Source organism: Zeus faber (assembly GCF_960531495.2).
Source record: "Zeus faber genome assembly, chromosome: 20".
Taxonomy (NCBI): Eukaryota; Metazoa; Chordata; class Actinopteri; order Zeiformes; family Zeidae; genus Zeus; species Zeus faber.
Window position 1 is genome coordinate 13,221,359 of NC_137207.1, and position 18,253 is coordinate 13,239,611.

Here is an 18,253-nt window from a genome sequence, read left to right on the forward strand (position 1 = left end):
GGGACATGGGTGTAGAGAAAAAAAAATCACATCTGGTGTAATCCCAATATTGGGATTACTTGTTTGTATGTACTAGCTCAAGCTTGGATGTTTTAAATACTATATGCTCTAAAACTGTAACAGTAATAAGTAATAATAATAATAATAATAATAATTTATACCTATTTATCCCTTGTTATCTATGCGCATATTATTGTATACACATGGTTTCATCCTGTACAATATGTGCTATCTATGATGACAATTCTTTTACATAGAGTATAACTAACAGACTGTGCCAATGTTTTGGAGCAATAAACTCTGGTCTGAAAATAAACTCCAGAAATCAAAGCCCTTCCCACTGACTCCAGATATTTTGAATCCCAGAAATGTATTGTGTACATTCAACCAAAAAAAGTATGTAAGTTCAGCATAAATGTGCCGTTAGTGTGGGTGTCCATGCCCACTCAGCCCTAACACATAAACGAAAAACTCCAGTGACCAGAGAGATCTGTTATCACCAGACAGCTATAACGGTACCAGGATTTCCTTATTTAATATCAGTCAGTTCACATCTCTCCAAGGCTTGGCAAAGCTTGTTCGAGGCCTAGCTGAATAAAAGAGCCATGTGGTGTAAAATGCAAATATAAATTGAAATGAGAATTTTAAACTTCCTCAACTTTACCATTACTTGAGAAATAAACATTAAAATAAAATAGAATATATCATCATTTGTCACAGTGTCACACAAGGGCATGTGTAGGATTTCTAAACAATTGGAGCTTATCTCAGCTTAGCACAGACTCAAAGACTTAAATAATGGAGGCACGAAAACAGCATTAGTATTATCTTAAATCGTATTATGGGCAACGGTTGCATTATGTGAAGGACACACCCAAATGTAATTGTATATGCATATACAGTACTGCACAAATATATAGTTACTGTACACAATATGTTGTAACACAGAGCACCACATTAACATAAATTCCAATTGTGAAATCCCAAAGCATGCCAAAGTACAGTACTTCACGATAAATGAAGCAATCTTGATGCTACACACAATCTTACATGCAATACACTGTTAACACAAGTAACTGTATTGTGTAATGAACAGGAATCAACCAACTGACAGGTTATTGTGTTATTATAAGGAATATAAACAAATTAGTAATGCAGTAGGAAAATATCAACTGCTATGCAGACACTGGTCATATATTCCACTTGTATCAATACAAAATAAATCTAGGTTTGGGTTGTGTTAGATAGCAGCCTGGGCCCGACTATATTTAAAGAGAGATTATCTTAATTATTCAATATAACGAATGCACCATGTCTGAACCAGCACACCACACCACACATGATCATTGATATGTGTGTGTGCGTGTGTGTGTGCGTGTGTGTGTGTGCGCGCGCGCGCTTGTGTGTATGTGTGTGCGAGAGCCGCCTCTGACCTTCGCAGACCTCAAAGTCCTTGAAGGCCAGCTCGGAGCCCGAGTCGTCGAGCAGAACCTCCCCATTGAGCGTGAACATCATGGTGTGCTCGTTGAGGTCCACCATGCAGCCCACCACGTCGCCCGCCTGCCACGACCGCCCAAAATGCTCGTTGCCCTGATGCCAGCGCTGAGCCTGCGGAGACACAACACGCACCTTACACATCAACACACGTCTCTCTCCAGTCGGATCTATCCCTCGTTATTTTACCAAATACAGTCATCGGTTTGGAAAGTGAGAGGGTATCACACTTAGGGGGGAAAAAAAAGGTCAAGGTAGGCTGCCGTGCTGTTATCAAGTACCTCCATTTGGAAACAATGTACTCCAATAGAGATGTGTTCACTTTGACCACAGATCAGATTGACCTCCTCCAATAAAGGATAGGCCTGTTTTGACAGCTGGCGTGGAATGGCTTGACTATTGCCTACTAATGCAATGACTATAATTTTAAGTACCAGACAATAAATGGGGACTATGCCAACTGCATCATCAGGACAGTGCAGCAGCCTACAGGTCACTGAATGCCATGGCTGAAGAGGAACGACGAGATAGACTAGCTTTTAAGGTTTATCACCCATGGCCATTGAGCATATTGGGGGATGGTACCCAACCCTGTTATTTCTAGGAGCACTGTCTGTGGGTGAAATCCTGGTTGTGCGTGGACACAAAGCGGCCAGCCACGGGAGACTATAATGACCACCTTGGGTCATAGACCATCAACCATGAACCAGGCTGCCTACGTACAGCATGTCATCCGGGTTAATTCTGTGACCGGGGCCATATTGTCTGGCCACGGCCTGTGGAATTACTGGTAGTCATAGTCCAGGGGGCTTGTTTTTCTCAATCATGACGACTGAAACAAGAACAAACCCTTACCTTGAAGCCATCGAAGACAAAAGCATGTTCGTCCAAGCCCAGCTCCTGGTCCGGCAGACAACCCGGTCTGGCCCAGCCTACCCTCATTTCGCCCGCAGTGAGCACCTGAATGCACAAAGGAACAAGTGGTGTATGTGATGCAAAAGAAGACGAGGAAAGAAAAAGCGACGACAAGGGACAGAATGATAAGCAGGGAAGATTAGTCTTAAGCCCGTTGGAATAAATCTCCCGACGGTTGCAGGGCTCGTCCTACTACATGCTGGTCTCATGAGACGCTTGCCTGAAGAAGGTTCTAAAACTTGATGAAGGAAAATTTGAATTCAAGAGAGCAATACGCTGACAAATCATCGCTATCAACGCCTTTTTGATAATCCTGACCACCTACAACCGCCTCTCTGATCTTTATTACCACCCTCCACAGTATTAGCGACTCCACCAGCGTCTCCCCTCACCTCCAGTTCAAAGTACCACTTCCCGCCGCTGACGCTGTAGGTCTTCTCGGCTCGGAAGATGCGGAACCTCTCTGCAGACAGGTTGCTCAGGTCCGACCGAGCTGCTGGAATGGAGAGAGGGAGGGAGGGACGCAAAAATAATACACGCTGCGCATATGTCGCGCACGCAACTCGTTACAGAAGGATCACGCGTCACACTCCAGACTCTGGATTCTCACGCTACCTGCGAGAGCCGGGGGGAAAAGCCACGTCTAGCTCTTTGTGCGAGGGCCACCCTGGTGCCGGGTGCGCAGGCCTGCCGATCCAAGCAATTCTTGGAAGTGGAAGACAAAAAGGGCCTTCATCCCCCGGCCTCGCTCAGCCAAATGGCCAAAGCGAAACCCGGCTTGAGAGCTGGGGCTGCCTACATTTACACTGGCAGCGACTACTAGACAAACTGGTCGGCGGGTGTTAATTTAGAGTAATGGCTTGTGGAGCAAAGTGTAGAGGCTGAGATTTATTACGGTCATGTACAACCCTTTGTCTGGTCACCTACCTTTACACAGAATTACTGACAAATGCTTGGCTGCCAATGGGGCGAATGTCTTGATATACAGTACATACATGTTTTGCCGTAAATCCATTATTGCACTCAGATCAAGTTTTCTAATCTTGCATATATTAGGGTGATATTAAACTTTTATCAAAAAAAAGAAAAAAGAAGCACTATCAGCACAATAAATCTACAAGCTAAGAAAGAACATGGCAACAAAATATTAGATGTAAAAGTACATTCATGTATCTACATGTTTCTCAGCCATTAACAGTATATATATTAATTTATTTCTGATATTATTATTATTGTTGTTGTTCTAATAATAATAATAATAATAATAATAATAATAATAATAATAAGAAGAAGAAGAAGAAGAAGAAGAAGAAGAAGAAGAAGAAGCTGAAGAAGAAGAAGAAGAAGAAGAAGAATTTAAGCCATTTTCCCAATACTCAAAGACACTTCACATCAAAATCACATGGATTAAATAATGCATTTAGAAAATAGCTAAAAAGAAAAAGGGAGTGAGAAGGCTTACCTACAGTACATGAAAAGCAATTTCTAAAAGGTGTTCTTTTTAGAGAAAAAGTGGTTTTCCATCACGTGGCAAAGGCCAGCATTATTCGGTCCCAAAAATATCAAGGCGTTGTATATGCCTTTGAGAAAAGACACTGAGCCGCTACATGTTCTCTCATAATAATCTGCCGTCATTTTCAAAATGTGAAAAGGGGGAACAGCGAACGCCACATGTTCTTTGTTTACGAGCGTTAAAAGCTCTACAGTATGGACACAAACACACAACCAAAGCGGTAATAGGAATGGCCAACTAAAAGCAACGGCAGATATGGAATGATTCATAGGTGGCCGTCTGCTTAGCCTCGCTGTCCTCCGCAGAGGTAATGGAGCCGTAAATCCAATCAAGGAGCGTGCGGTAACATACACCGCATCAGCGGCGAACCAACGGGGACTCCTCAGTCTGGCTTTTTCGATTGTTTGTTTCTTTGGTAGAGGACTGTCAAACAGCCGTTATGGCGATACAGTGTCTCTTTCTTTCTCCAAGGATTGTTGTCCTCGACCACTCCTCCCTATTGAAGCACATGTCAGCACATCGCCTAATTAAGTCTCTGGAGTGCGTCCTTTGTAAACGATTAAACACTCCCAAAGACTTTGAAATTAAAAAAAGAGCGTTTGTATTTATATTTCAGTCCCATCATATTCTATACTGTACGCGCTCCATTTATGAAGTCTTTGGTTTTCAGAGATGAATCCCTTTTTTCAGCTTGTTACCGGGCTCTCTTAAATGAATGAATCACAGGCTTTTATAGCATTTTTACCGTGGTCTTGGTCGGGTGCCTCCAGATTGTACCCGTACCCCAGTAGGGTCCTGACCGCCTCTCTCAGGCTGTCTTTGTTCGACTTCTTGGTTCTCTCGTCCAGCAGAACGTAGGGGACTAGACGAGGGTTGCGGCGATTCTTCACGTCCTAGAATTGGTTTCATTTTTTTCGTCAGTGTGATACAATTTCATTGACTCTGTCATTAGCTGTATTAATCATGAATAAATCATTGCTCGATCCGTTTTGGCCACAGTTGCCTATTTCTTTGTAATCAATATGCATTCAATACAAACGAAGGGCTGAAACCAGAGACAATATTAACCCAACTCTTATACGATGGAGAGCTCTTAGGTAGACAAAGGCACTTGGCACTATTGGTCCATTTTGATGATGTCACGAATGACTAGTGCTCCCTCTAGTGGACGGAAATGTTCAAATCCATCAAATTATCCAAACCTGTTGGATGCCATAGGTCCAGCCCTGACGTATGCGATCTCGCGCCCAGACGTTGTGTGCGTTCTCTGCCAGTTTGTCCACCATCGCTTCCTGGGTTGAAGCCAGCTTGACGTGGCCCAGGTCCATGGGAGCGGGTTTGTAGCCGCTAGACAACTCATAGCTGCAGAGAACAGGTAGGCTGGTAAAGACACAACATATCATTCCTATATTGTTCATACGGTAGTTGTTATTTTGATTGCTTTTTTGGGCAATCTATTGTGTATACTGTATGTGTTGGAGGTCACTCACGTTGAGGAAAGTTTCATACTCTTCACCTTCTCCACAGCATGTTCATCGGCCAGTCCAACATGGCAACCCAACGCCAACAGTGTTCTGGAAGACACACAATGCATAGAAATACGCACACAAACACAAGTGTCAACGTGTCCATGCCAAATGAAGTTTCCAGTGTAAATCCTCCAAACTCATTCACTCAATAAGGTATAAACCTTCCCAAGGCCCAGGGGCTAACACAGAATCCTTGTCAACGCTTGACAAAGGGATTGTTTCTTTGTTGAACAAATCCACTTGATGACATCAAACACCTGATTTCCCCCTTCTGATTAGTATGTAGTATATCTACAGAAACAATATTTTAAACAATACAGATCCTTGAAATATTATCTATTGTCAAAAGTTGCTTGTCAACCATTACTTTTGTAGTTAGTTTCAAACAGTGATGAATCTAAACACTTAAAGATCTATTTCAACGTCGACTTTTTATCTAGACTAGATTTTAACAGAATGAAAACAGCATTTCACTGCATGGAATTAGCCCTTCTCAGAGTTGCAAATCATCGACTCCTAAAAAAAACAAAACGCATCCAGTTGAATTTTAATCCTGTTTAGTGTCAGCGCAGCATTTCACACTGTACTGTGTGCGTTTAAATAAAACAGCTGGAACATGGGTTAGGTGTCTCAGGATTAACTTTGAGTCGCATGTATTTGTCGCTATTTCCATTTGTTTGTTTTTTTAGACGTAGTACTGCCATGCTTTTACCCATTATTTCCATTTGTTATTATCGTATTGTATCTCACTATTCTTCTTTGTAGACTTTCAGTTTTTAGTTTTGTCACTTATAATCCCTGTAGTGCATACAAACTGCAAAAACCTCAGAGACTATGTCTGTCAAATTAGTATCGTATTAACTACGAGTAGTTTCACATCAGGAAACCAGTCCTTACATAGCACTGCAGGGGATAAGCGTATACATTTTCCAGGACTTCAACTCCATAAACTTTCTTTATTTACTTTAAAACTAAATTTTTTACACATCTTACATCATAGGTCTTTCAAGCCAAAAAATCTGACCAAATGTACCAGAGTCAAACTAAGAATATGAATATTAAAATGAATATACACATGGAAATCCACAATTGACCTATTGGTGTTTTACTCAAATACTGAGTGGTATACATAGATTGGTGGCATGAAATGTATTTTTATCCAATCTGCACATATCAAGTGTCATGAATCCTTCCTGATCTCCCAGTATTTATACTTGTTTGATTCAGTTCACTCATTTGATTTCACTGCATATATGTATGAAAGTATGTATATGTATATGACAAATAAAAAATCTTGAATCTTGAATCTTGATTTCATGGTTAACTTTCATCTGGTTGTTTCCTCATGTCATGTTGCTACTCTCCTGTCCTTTCAGATCCTCCCACTCCCTTTTGCTTTGCAGTCACTCCTTTCCCTTCACCTGGTTTCCCCCGCCTGCTGCTCATTCCCTCATTGGTCCCTCAGTATAAATACCAGTCGACTTCCCTGTGTTCCCTGCCAGATTGTCTTTTGCATTATTCTGAGCTTTCCCACAGTACTACCTGTGCCTTCCGTCCAAACCTTTGTCCGAGTCCCTGGACCCTGATTCTCTGCCTGTTCCCTGCAGGATAAGTTTGCCTCCTTCTCTGACTGATCTCCTGGTTTTGACCCCTGCCTGTTTTCTGGAAAAAACCTTGTGGACTTTTAGTTCTTACCTGATTACTTCGATGACATGCTTGTGGGTGAATGTCTGTTCTGAGTCAGTGAGCACAACATTGTGTGCGAGTCGGTGTAGTGGGTATACTGAACTAGAGTATTATTAGTATGAGTATTATGTATTCCCAGTGATGGGGATGGGGGGCTGTAATCCATATACCTGTGTATACTCTCCACTACGTCACTTGTTAGCCTTACTTGAGCGTCTCCAGCGACATTTGCAGGTTGTAGCTGCGCTCCTGTTCGGGAAGCTTGCAGAACTCTACCAGGCAAGGGTGCTGCCGCTTATTGTCATCTCGCACCTGAAGCAAGGTGCACACACACACACACACACACACACACACATACACATACACACATGTGATGGTAAATATAATTGGTAACATGTCAAGGCGATAACCAATGCTGTAGATGTTGAATCATAAAACAGAGTCTGTTGAAATGTAAAATCTAAACCCTGCACACGCAGCGTTGAAACTCACCGCTCCATAGGTCCAGCCCAGTTCTATCTTGTTCATCACCCACAGTTCATGAATGTTCTCTGCCAGCTTCTCCCGGATTCTCTCCAGGTGGGGTGGGAGCACGATCTATTTATTCACGCACGCACACACAGACACACACACACAAACACACACAAACAGGTCCACATGTAAACTATTCATTCTCTGTCCACCAAAATAACAGCATATAAACCATAACATAAAGTGTGAATGGACACACTCCATTATTAATGTCTCTATACAGTACCATTGGTCACTTACCAAATTTAGGATTTTTGTACCCAGGAAATTGTTAGAATGGCCAGAAACAGTGGCCATAGAGGCCACACAAATTGTATGGAAGATACGTTTATCTATTTGTTCTATGTAGACATTGTAGTCAAGGCAGCCTTCTGAATTACTGTTGAAGCCCAAATATCAGGGGAAATCGAAATATATATATTTTCACATTAATGAGCTGAGTAAAGAATCACAAATTGACTTTGATTGTGAAAAGGGAAAGCACTGGTCATTTTGATATATTTGCAGGTTAAAGTATAGAGGACAATAATATAGTAGAACAGTAGTATAAGTATATTGTAAAGTATATACGTAGTACAATAAAAAAAGGAAAAAAAACCTCTTGAATCTTGAAAATGACACAATGAAGACATGAATCAGTTGCTGAATGCAATGAAGACAATCCGAAGCAACTGGCGTGATAAAGTGACAATGCAAAATGTGGTGTCCCAATATAGGAAAATAATAGATAAGGCAAAGAACTCCACGACACAAAGGAGGGTGAAGTTTCTTCCGAGGAGTCCATTATTTTCCTATATCTGCACACCATGGGGTGCGTTATCTTGCTTATATGCACATTTGTGCATAGCATTTGTGCTTGCTGGAAATCTTCTTTGTTTTTGTATTCATGCTCTATTATTAGATGATATTGTATATTGTACCTTTATACTATACTAACCTGGCTGGTGTCGACGGGTGTAGGCGTAAAGGCGGCCTGGGACAGAGTGATCGTGGGTCCCAGTAGGTCTCTGGTCCCAACGTGGTCCTGCTTGTACTCTTGGCTGTGCTCCACCCTCAGCTTCTCTCGGGGCAGCACCGCCTCATAACAAGGAGCGTAGCCCGGCGGGGGCAAGAATTTGAACTCCCCATGTCGGCCTCCTAACAGGAAACGCACTCTAGGCAAGCAGAGGGGTGGGAAACGGAGATTACGCTTAAGTAGCATAAACCATGAATCAGGTCCTTGCTCCCTGGTAGACCACTTACTTGACCCCCGCTGAAAAACTCACGACGGGGAAGAAAAGCCCGTCGGGGTTGAAGTTCTCGAACATGCCCTGCACTGGCTGGCCGTTGATCCTGAAGGAGATGCTGGGGACGCTCAGATCCAGGCAGCAGCTCACCACGTCCTCCAACTTGAGCAAATGCTGGTTTGGCGAGCTGACCGTCCGTGCAATGCAGCCTGCTCGGGTGTGACGGGCACAATAGAAAAGACCAACGTTTTCATCTTCAGAGTTCAGACAGTCGATGTTGTCATGAGAAGAAGGCCTTGTGTTCAGACAGGAAGCAAGCTTGCACACAAGCACTATATCTGGACACCTATCATGTCGTCGTGCTGACTGAATCCCATTACGCTGCCTTAAACATTGTATTAAAATATTTATACACCTCCGACAATCGCACTAAATTGAGCACGCACCAGCTTTGGCCGTCGTCGTACATCTTAGCTATAAAGAGAGACAGGATGTTGAGAGACGTGGACTGATTGATTGAGGAACTTCCCGATCACTAAGAGCCTCCATCCCTGGCCTCCCCTCCTCAGGGACCACCATGTTGACTTCCACACACAATTACCCCACCCCCAACCCCAACCCCAACCATCCAGCCATCCATTTCGCCTTCAGTCGCCTTTTCCCTTCCCAACGACTACACCTTTTCAGACACAAACCTCCCTCTTGCCCTCAATTCCTTTGCCTCTTTCCTACCTTTTCCGCTCAGTCTCTTTCTACCCGTCAGCGATTCGTCAATTACCGTATCGCCTCCACTTTGTACTTCACCCTCCATTCGGTCTTTTTTCCATTATCACCCCCCTCCCTCTCTCTGTGCTTTTCTCTAACCAGTAAGTCCATTCGTCACAACACGCACGACATACAGACATACAGACATACAGAAAGTGGAGCTGCTTTTGCGCTTCAAATTAAAGTCACAATCGCAGTGAATGAAATCATCCTTTGCATTCCCTACAAATAGAGGCAGGAGATGCAAAACAGTGTTCTACGGCTCAGCTCGTTTTTTAGATTCATATCGGGAATACTTTTATTGTTTTAACCCCAAAAATAATACCCTTGGAAAAGGATATTGTTCTATATATACAGTATATACTTTTGAGAAAGCATTTTTCCCCTTCCTCTGGAGTTACTGCCTGAGGATAAAACGGAAGATTGTTGAAAGTGAAATTTGATTCTATGTTCTCAGCGGCCTGGAGTAGGAATTGCAGATAACAACTTCACATAAACCTGGCCGCACCCCAATAGCGATGGCGAGATACCACGACCCACTGACAACCTAGAAGCAAGGATGAGTCTCAGGATCCACATGCCATGGTATAAGAGAGAACAAACTCTCGCTTCTAGTCTATGAAGCACTGAATAGACTGCCGCCTGTTTTTCTACCACCTGCCCTCCCAATATGAACCATCCAGACTTAAAAGTCCTTTTTCAATTTTGCCTATATTTCAAGTAAAACACAATAGGTCTCGTGTGTGCATTAGCTGTGCAATATAAATCCAATCTGCTTTGGCCCCATATCTGTAAGTAGTGAGGATTATCATGGAAGCTGTACCTTGGAGGGTAAGCCACTTACAAAGCCAGCGACCATCACATTCCCTGTGAGTTACCATTGCTTATTTAGGGCTTTTAGCTTGTTCAGAAGGTCTCCACATCCATTCGTGTGTTGGTGGTCGTCTTTCCACACACAACTCTCTATCTGTATTATTATGGGGGCAGGAGCTCGGGAGGTAGTGCAGATCTTCTAGTAATCTAAAGGTTCTTCGTCCTTCGTCCTTCTGCTCACGTGCTGAAGTGTCCTCGATCGAGACACTCATTGCTCCTGATGGCTGCATCCATAGGTGTATGAATAATTCTGGACAAAAGCCTCTGCTAAATTATGATCTAGATAAAGATGGTGATACTGTTGTATATTTACATCAGAATTATTACATTTTCCATAGCCAGACAAATTCTACACCAAGTCTTTTGATTGTTGGCAAAATAATAGCAAGTCCCGCCTACTTTGAACCCCACCGAATAACATCGCCTTCAAGAGGCTCTGGATAGAGTGTGTCTGTGTTACAGGTCCCCCCAATAACACCTTTTAACCATTTCCCTAGTATTCCGAGTTATCAAGCTGTGTTCCATTCAGCTTAGTGTCGGAGAAGTTGGTGGGAGGAAGTTCAGGAAAGTCGGAAGTGCACAGCGACGGTTTGCTGACGGTGGATCGCCAAATCAGTTGCTCTTTTGCAAACCTGGAAAGAGAGCTCTCACCCCCGACACCGCAGTACTCACCCGACCACAAATGGAGTCCGTCGAAGCCGTAGGAGTACAGGTCGTCTCCCACGCCGTTGCCCCCCCAGCCTTCCCCTCCTCCGGGGTAGGGGGCGTAGCCGTCCGTGCTGGCCCAGCCCACGCGCAGGTGCGTGGCCTCGGCCGTGACGAACGGCAGCGCCTGGTCCACGATCAGCTCGTAGTACCACTTCTTGTACTGGGCCGAGCCTTCGCTCATGCCAAGGAAGATGTTGGGACGCATGCTGACATCGAGGACAGGGATGAAGGAAATGGGGCGATTATTTTTCATTATTACGGCTCCGTGGAATAATGACCGCTACATATAAACTACAATGGAAGGCTTGAAAACAAGAATGCAGATATGTCCAATTTCTCATTAATAACAGTGAATGGGTTAGTCATATGTATGGCAAAGGATTTTGTAGCACAGTTGCTGACTCATTTCCTAAGGAAAAAGTCTTAAATTAGGTATGCCAGTTTCAAAATAATCTCAATCTCAATATTTCATAAAAGCGAGTAGCAGTGTAACAAGCGGGATTATGTGCAGCCAGGCGGTCATTATCGCAAAATAACCCCCTTCAGATTTATACAAGACCTCTCCACTTCACGTCGGGTTCCAGATCATTATTTTTCGACAATGACCGGCGGCTGGCGGCACATTACCCCTTACTTATTCCGTGCTTGTTTAGACCACTTGTTTGGGTACACATGTGTGCGTGCACCTGCTGACGTGGTTGACCAGGCGGGTCTGCAGTAGCAGGTCCCTGCCAGGCAGCAGGTTGTCACAGATAAGATGCTGGTTGGAGCGCACAGCCACGCCGTGACACACACACAGTGAGCACAGCACGTCCAGAACCTGGTGGAAAAGCAGAGCCCAGAGAAAGAGAGTCCCAAATTTAAAGGCGGCCGATCCCAATGTGAACATGTATGTTTACTTTGCGATCAATGTATGAATCAGCTGGACATCAATGTATGAATCAATCAATACAATGTATTCAAAGCAAATCCTTCAGCTGGAGCTGCTGCAGTCAGTGAGTCTGTACCTTGTGGTTGCGTCCGTGCTTGTCCAGCAGAGAGATTATGGACTTGATGTGTCCTTCTTTGATGATGTTCAGCGCCTCGGGACTCTCCACCAGAACACAGTGAAGAACCTCCAGTATGCCTAAAAACACAAACGTGTTCGACGCCAGTTCAATCCTAAAATGCACCGATTGACATCACCACAGGGCGCCAGACATCACAAAGAGTTTCAGTGATGTATTTTAATATAATAATCAAAATATAATAATAATAATAATAATTATAATAATAATAATAATAAATAACAAAAGACAATTGTAACATAAATATAAACTTAATAATAATCATCGTAGGCCTTTTTAAAACATACGATACAAAGTTCTTCACAAAACAGAAAAGTAAAAAAGTTTAAAGAATTTAAATACAAATCCCAGGTGTAAAGCATCACACTCCAAACAAAAATCAAAATAGTTCAATTCTAAAAAGCTCATGTTAAAACAACTCAATAAAAGATCGGATAACATAGTACTCACATAGAACAATAACATAATATGATAGAGCTGCAGACCAGACCACAACGCTATTTTTAAAATAGCTTAATCACCAAAAAGTCCAATTATTATTGTTCTTATCAACAATGAGGTAACGGTCCAGCTTCATATTCTGGGTTTAGAAACCACGTCGTACCAACAATGAGGGATTAAATGACAGATTTCCTTTATTCAGCACATGGGAGTCAGAGCGGCCGGAAACATTTGTTGGTTTGGTTCGGGTTTTGGAGTGTGTTAACAGCTGCTTCCATACATCTGAATGTGTGTGTGTGTGTGTGTGTGTGTGTGTGTGTGTGCGCGCGCGCGCACCCACATGTGTGAGGATGACAGAGTGTGAGTGTGGGCAGATAAATAGAGAAGAGCGAGTCTGAAAATGAATCTGTCACCCTCCTCCACGGAGGCCTAAATGCAGCTCTCAGTCATGACGGCCTCTCAGAATAAACCAAATGTACTCACATGAAAGCGTCTTTTAATCATGGTAGTTATTGTTATTAATACTGTTATCATTGTGTTAAAGTCAGAGTGAGTTTAAAAAAACCTTCAGAGGCATTAGAAGCGCTATTGGGAAACAGGGTTTGTCTCAACCTGCTCCAGATTCGGTCAAAAAAAACCTTAATCCCGTCTCTCGCAGCTGCGATGTGCCCAAACCTCTCTCGCCCCCATGCACACTGTATGCGTGTGAGTAGGTGTGTGCATGCCATGGGACGAGTCCCTATCTTTACCTCGCCAACACCTACTGTCATGGTTTTGCCCTGTTTCGTTAAAGTTCTGTCGCAACTTATGTTCGGTCACATCTCAGGTTGCCATGTGCTATTCTGTCACCTTCTTTTCTCCTGCCACTTTCTGATCCGGTCTTCCCTAGAGTTCTGAGCCTCCCAATCGGCTTCCCCGAGTCTGCACTGTGAGATCATAGGGTTGTGACAACATGTCGGTCTCGGCCGGTCTATGGCTACGTTCACACTCTAAGCCTTAGCGCTCAGTATGCATTTATTGCTCAGATCCGACGACTTTGTTTGGCTGTTCACATTGTTTTTTAAATGCGGCCAATATCAGATTCCAGTGTGAACCGGTCACGGTCCTGAACTGAGCCGCATGCGCAGAAGCAACAAATATGTCACGCACAGCACCCTGTCGTAGGGAAGTGAACATGGCGGGCAAATGCTCCCGGTGGTTGTCGGGTGGCGTGGGACCGTGTAGCTCGGCTCAAGCTCGCGGATTAAATCTTATAATGCAGACAGGGGCACGGCGTTTTTTTTGGTTTCGTTCAATAAGGAACTTTAGTGAAATAAAAACATCTCAAATAAAAAACACAATGTGCACAAATTGCGCCCGGATCGCTCCCTCAGAGGACACACACACACACTGAATTGGATACCACCCCCCCCACACACACACACATACACACACACACAGTATTTTAGCTCCGGTGCTATTCATAAAACGCAGCAAGCATGGTGGGTGCCCCCTCGCTGGGTCGGTCTACTTATCTATTATTTATCTCCCCTTCCCACGCTGTATACGCTGCTTAATGGTGGTGGGCGGCCGCGAAGTCGGGAGTTTATCCTAGGAACACAGCGGTAGGTTTTTTTTTTGCGTACCCGGTCCATGAACATTTGTGCGTGGTAATAAAATGGTTGGGAACCCCTGCTCTAGAGTGACATCAAAGTCGCATGAATTCCGACTTGACTGTTGAGTCTGAGGTCGCATTTCAGAAAATCTGATCTGTATCCGATTCACATAATCAAAGTGGCCCAAATCCAAATTGAAAAGATCAGACTCCATGTCATTTGTGCTGTTCACACTGATATGAAAAAAACAAAACAGATCTGAGTTACAGTACATTATAACTCAGCATTGGAAGTAGCATTGATATACCGGTCCGCTTCACTCTCCTTTAGGATCGGTAGCAGTACAGACTGACCCCGTTGCTTTTGACCCCGGTTTTTTGCAATAAACCCATGATCCTTCGCACCTTCTCCTGAGCATCCGTTGTGTCCTGCATTTGGGTTCACCAGAAAGCGCTCGTGACGGTGTCGTGACACCTCCATTAAAAACTTTTTACGCTGGAACAAACTATTTATAACTGCCCCCGTGTCCTACTTTAAAGTGGTAATAGTGAGATGAACTTGTAAAAAAATCCCATATTTGACACTTTTTTTCGAGCTGGAACCGGACCCCGCTGGTGTCAACGCCGCTGAATGTCATGCGATGTGGTGGTCAGTCAACCGACGATATGGATGAACATTTACAAAAAAAAAAAGAAGAGCAACCTCAGACGAAAACATACTGTACAACTGCATGCCAGCCGCCTCAAGTGAGCAAGAAGAAAACCCAAATCAATCAACGCATTGGCTTATGTCTATGATGATCAACATAACTGAAAAAAGGTAAAGAAAACACCTCTCAAGCCGGTTTCAAAGTGAAGTGGTCTTTTTGCTTTTACCGCAAAATGTATTGGTAGACAAGTAGATAAATCAATATGAAAATGTGTCACGGTTGAATTACATTGAATTTTGAATTCGAATTTTCCACTGCAGTGGTGTCATGAGAAAACGGGCACAGACATCCCGGACAGATGATGTAAACTATCAAGAAACTGGCAGAATGAATCGGAGGACGCACGCGATGCGTGGGGACACGAGGTCCTGTTTGATGTCCTCTTTGATCTCCATGACAACGGGCTCAGGAACAGACGTTAATCACAAAAACCGAGGAGTAGCCACACCGGCGCAGGATCCGAGAAATGCAGGTAATATGAGAATCCCACTCCGGGGCAAACTCCCTGTTTTCGTCCCTTGCACAGAGCTGAGGTTGGAGCTTCACCGAAACGGGAGTGGACCGAGCGCCACTTAACACCACCACGTTGGCTATTCACCGAACGAGCAACCAACGAATATATATTGTTTCTTTGAGACGAGCATCAGATTTCGACATTGTTGTAAACGTACCAGACGAAGCCTCCAGTCTCTCCAGCCTGCTGATCAGCCAATCCAGAGAGCCCGAAAACTGAGCACAGTTCTTCCTGTTCCCCCGAATTAGAGCAGCTGGTGGAGGAGGAGAGAAGAAGGGAGGAAAGAAGAGGGAGCAGAACAGTACGGAGTACTTAGAGAAGACACACCTCACTATACACAAAATACACAGTGGGTTGAGGGGTCTGTCCTCGACAGTTAAGGGCTCAGGTCTGCCCGCTTCACACCGAATCCGTAATCACGTCCGACAATCGGATCCTCCAACCTAGTGGCCGTCAGATGAACTGAATATTTCAGGGAAAATGCCAAAGCTAGTTTTTTCCAGTACAACAGCGAGTACTTCGATCAGCTGGACTTTTACCATGTTCCATGATGAGAGATTAAAACTTCCTTTATATCGTGTTTGCAAAGTGCAAGCACAATTAAACAAAAATACAATTCACTCATACAAAAAGAGATGAATTGATAGTGAATATGGTGACATCCAAGTTTTAGTTATTGTTTTATATACTTGACTTATTCACTTTGTTTTAAGCCCAGTTCCAACAAAAACAAACGTGACCAAAACTCGATGATGAGTTGAACATTTTGAACGCGTCCCGGAGCCTCGGATGCACCCGGAAATCAACCAGTCACCGCAGCGCATCAGAGCTTTTGGCGTGCGGAATCTGACTCTCCATAGGAATGAATCGACATCCAGTTTGTTCTCGTCATTTGTCAGATTCGGTGAGAATGAGGCTAAAAAAACGTTTGTTTTTATTTTTATTTTTTGCAGAAAAGTTGCAGGAATTTACACAAATTGCAGGTAAAAGAGAAAACAATATTTATTTGTATTTTTTTTTAACTAATACCAGCTAAGAAAATGTAACATGTCATCACTTCCTGTAGTGATATACATTCTACACATCACATTTTTGTATTTTTGAAACGGAGAACCATGGGCTCAAAGTCACCAAAAAAATGTAATACCGTGATTCTTTTCTTGAGTTTTAGTTCTGACGAGCTGTTGATTTGGCCACTTAATGCATAGAAGTGACGGCAATTTTGCCAAATTCCAAGCTCTCCCAAATATTTTGGACATGAGGTTGGATTTTCATTATTGTGATGGCTGAATGTGGTTTGGCGTGATTGGTTTAGTGTGGTGAAGCAGATCTCACAGCACACAGTTTCACAGAACGTCTATGGTAGTATCGCTGGGTCCATTACCTGAACTTCGTGAACAAAATAAATAAAAACATACATTTGGTGTTTTTTGGCAAAACACCCACAGGTCTATGCAGTGTTTACTGATTGGCAGCATCCATGTTAGGAATAAGCTTTACTTCTACTTGCCTATCTGGGCGACGGTTCAATTCCATCAAGACATCACTCTGGGTCATATTCACAATCCCTCTGATCCGGGGTTTGTAGTTTATTTTCCTAATCTCATGCCGATGAGATTAGGATAAAAGTAAAAACTTGCTTTAATATCCTGTCAATATCCTGTTAAATATCCTGCTCAAATCCTGCCTCCGAGCTCCTGTGGTACAGCGTTTCCAGGAAGCTCTTTCGTGGCTCTGCTTGAGGACGGATACGCCTGCAGCATCCAGAGCAGCCCCGTCTCCCTTTCCCTACCTGTCACTTTCTCCTTGCCCCTCGACCCCCCCACCCCGCCCAACCCCATCCCACCCCACCCCACCCCACCACCCATTCTCCGTCTGCTTGTTCAATGAGGCACACTGCTGAGAGGAATCCGGCCCAACAGCTCTACAACCGCTTATCGATTCTGCCTGCTCAGGTTACTTTCGGCGGGGGGCTGGTGGTGGTGGTGGGGGTGGGGTGGGTGCTTCACCATCCCCCCATCACCCCCCCCCCCCGCCCCTCTCTCTCACAACTCTTGTTCCCCACCCGCTAATCGTAAACCTCCCGATAGGTCCAGATAATAACGACACGGAGGGATTAAAACACATCTGAAGGTGTCCCTGACAGCGTGCCCTGACAGCGTCCACTGGGGGGAAAAGAAACAAAACAAAACAGTATTCCCAACACATGTACCTGTCTGTGTGTGTGTGTGTGTGTGTGTGTGCGTGTAGATATAAGTGTGTGTACTTGCATGTTTATGTGTATTTGCCAGAGATTTGCCTGTTCAACTGTGTCAAAATCAGATATCACATATCCCAGATAATATCATATCCTGGGTCGCCAAATGCTTTTTACCAGGCCAGTGGTTTAATAATAACAAATAAAAAATGAACACACGACACCAGTAATAATAAATAAAATAAATGATAATTCAAGCAACCTGTCCCGAGGAGTCTATAGGAAATCAGATTAATCCACATCCTCAATTATCCAAGCAAGAAAACGAAAAACATTTAAAAATCACTAAGGAAAAAATACCAACCCACCTCTTTCAGATAAATTAATCTACAGTATATACATATATGTATTCCAAACCAATCAACACAAACATCACATATTAACTTTAGAACATGTAAGAGAAGAAGAAATCTGAAGAAAGAAAAAAAGA

General features: G+C 43.6%; 1 protein-coding gene across 1 annotated transcript in view; it reads right to left on the minus strand.

Annotated features, from left to right (window-relative positions):
* The window catches only part of ryr2a (ryanodine receptor 2a (cardiac)), a gene marked incomplete at both ends in the record, with an annotated part of 197,947 nt that overhangs the window by 93,147 nt on the left and 86,547 nt on the right, over positions 1 to 18,253 (minus strand). The window contains 14 exons of the mRNA XM_080021214.1: positions 1,434 to 1,608; positions 2,350 to 2,454; positions 2,802 to 2,905; positions 4,668 to 4,815; positions 5,125 to 5,284; positions 5,413 to 5,496; positions 7,346 to 7,449; positions 7,630 to 7,734; positions 8,606 to 8,822; positions 8,911 to 9,103; positions 11,205 to 11,446; positions 11,927 to 12,060; positions 12,248 to 12,366; positions 15,724 to 15,819. Of these exons, the coding sequence (XP_079877340.1) occupies positions 1,434 to 1,608; positions 2,350 to 2,454; positions 2,802 to 2,905; positions 4,668 to 4,815; positions 5,125 to 5,284; positions 5,413 to 5,496; positions 7,346 to 7,449; positions 7,630 to 7,734; positions 8,606 to 8,822; positions 8,911 to 9,103; positions 11,205 to 11,446; positions 11,927 to 12,060; positions 12,248 to 12,366; positions 15,724 to 15,819 (1,986 nt within the window). The remainder of the gene's footprint in view (positions 1 to 1,433; positions 1,609 to 2,349; positions 2,455 to 2,801; positions 2,906 to 4,667; positions 4,816 to 5,124; positions 5,285 to 5,412; positions 5,497 to 7,345; positions 7,450 to 7,629; positions 7,735 to 8,605; positions 8,823 to 8,910; positions 9,104 to 11,204; positions 11,447 to 11,926; positions 12,061 to 12,247; positions 12,367 to 15,723; positions 15,820 to 18,253) is intronic.